This window comes from Triticum dicoccoides, unplaced genomic scaffold, assembly GCF_002162155.2.
Source record: "Triticum dicoccoides isolate Atlit2015 ecotype Zavitan unplaced genomic scaffold, WEW_v2.0 scaffold202942, whole genome shotgun sequence".
NCBI classification, from domain to species: Eukaryota; Viridiplantae; Streptophyta; class Magnoliopsida; order Poales; family Poaceae; genus Triticum; species Triticum dicoccoides.
The window spans coordinates 1-1,420 of NW_021235046.1; the positions used below are offsets into that span (position 1 = coordinate 1).

General features: G+C 38.5%; 1 protein-coding gene across 1 annotated transcript; it reads right to left on the minus strand.

The window, feature by feature from the left end:
• Positions 1-9: 9 nt before the first annotated feature.
• On the minus strand, positions 10-1,203 carry LOC119345069 (cysteine-rich receptor-like protein kinase 41). Its single transcript, XM_037615298.1, has 4 exons — positions 1,058-1,203; positions 589-850; positions 188-403; positions 10-93 (listed from the first exon to the last, which is right to left on the minus strand). Exons 1-4 carry the CDS (start codon positions 1,199-1,201, stop codon positions 17-19), a joined length of 699 nt encoding a protein of 232 aa, XP_037471195.1. The 5' UTR covers positions 1,202-1,203; the 3' UTR covers positions 10-16.
• Between the last annotated feature and the right edge of the window lie 217 nt (positions 1,204-1,420).

Genomic DNA, 1,420 nt, shown 5'->3' on the forward strand with positions numbered 1-1,420 from the left:
GTTACCAATTCTGTGATTATGACACCCAAACTGTATATGTCACACTTGAATGAAGTTTTGCCATCTTTCTCGTATTCTGGAGCGAGATATCCTCTGCAATAAAATACAATAGTGTGATGCATTATGACACAAAGTAAATGTGGGGCTGTAATGATAGAAACTGTAAATAATGGTCCTTGTAGCTTACGGTGTTCCAAAACGTTGACCCGTAGTATGCGACATTTCATTTGATCTTGACAACCCAAAATCAGTAATTTTTGGAACCATATGATCATCAAGTAATATATTTGGCGGTTTAAGATCCATATGAATAAAAAAAATTCCTCGTGAAGATAACACAGACCCTTGCAAATTCCAGAGATTATTGCATAACGTGGTTCCCATTCAAGTCCCCTTAATTCATCTGTAGAATAATAAATACACAAAAAGGTAAGAAGTTATGTTAAACTTCATACTGAGCAACGATGGAACATTTTAGATGCAAGTCTGTCACTAAGGTTGCTCTGGACTTGAAAACTGAGCACTAGTCCAGGCAGTAAGGTAAAGAAGTAATAAAGAAGAGCTGCATCAATTGCAATAAGACCTTACAAGTAATATGCTTATCAAGACATCCATTGCGGATGTACTCAAAACAGAGCAATCTTTCTCTTACGCTTACAAGGTTAATTTCTCCCGCCTCTTTTCTCGATGTATGATGTGTATTAGAACAGAAGCCAAGAAACCGGACTACATTTTGATAGTTGGTGTTCATCAGGCTATTAAACTCACGGCGAAATGACACGTCATCAATTGTGATTTGGTTGACTTCAATCCTCTTGACAGCAACAATAATCCCATTTTGGAGTTCACCCTATTAGTCAGCATTTAAATGATGGTCAGCTTACAATACCAAAACAGCAGGTGAGTTTCCTGCTGTAATTTTAACAATAAATGCAAGTTCTTAATATTAAAGGATACGGAACAAAATAAGATGAATAGGTGGTACTTTTTTTTATCGAACTAGCGACATTATACTGAACTTCATATCTTTATGTATGTTCTCAATGGTGAACTGTACCTTGTAAACCGCTCCAAATCCACCCTGACCAATTTTTCTGTCGTCGGAGAAATCGTTCGTGATGCTTTGTAAGAGTGCTAATGGCAGATCCTTGGGTTCCTCGTCTCCATTGAGTATACGCTCCAGCAGGGTTTCGTCCCCCATTCAGAACTAGCTACACGGTGTTATTCAGAACTAAAACATGAAAACAAATTAGTTTACTTGAGGCAAAGAGGCCTGCAGAAATTGGTACCTGCTAGAGATTTAGTCCAATACTGCATCTGTACTTAGTGGTCTAGTAGGAAGCACGAAGTGGAACTGCTCCAATCGATGCCTGCACAAGCAAAAACACACCTCTTACGGTTAGTGTTGCAAAAAGGGGGA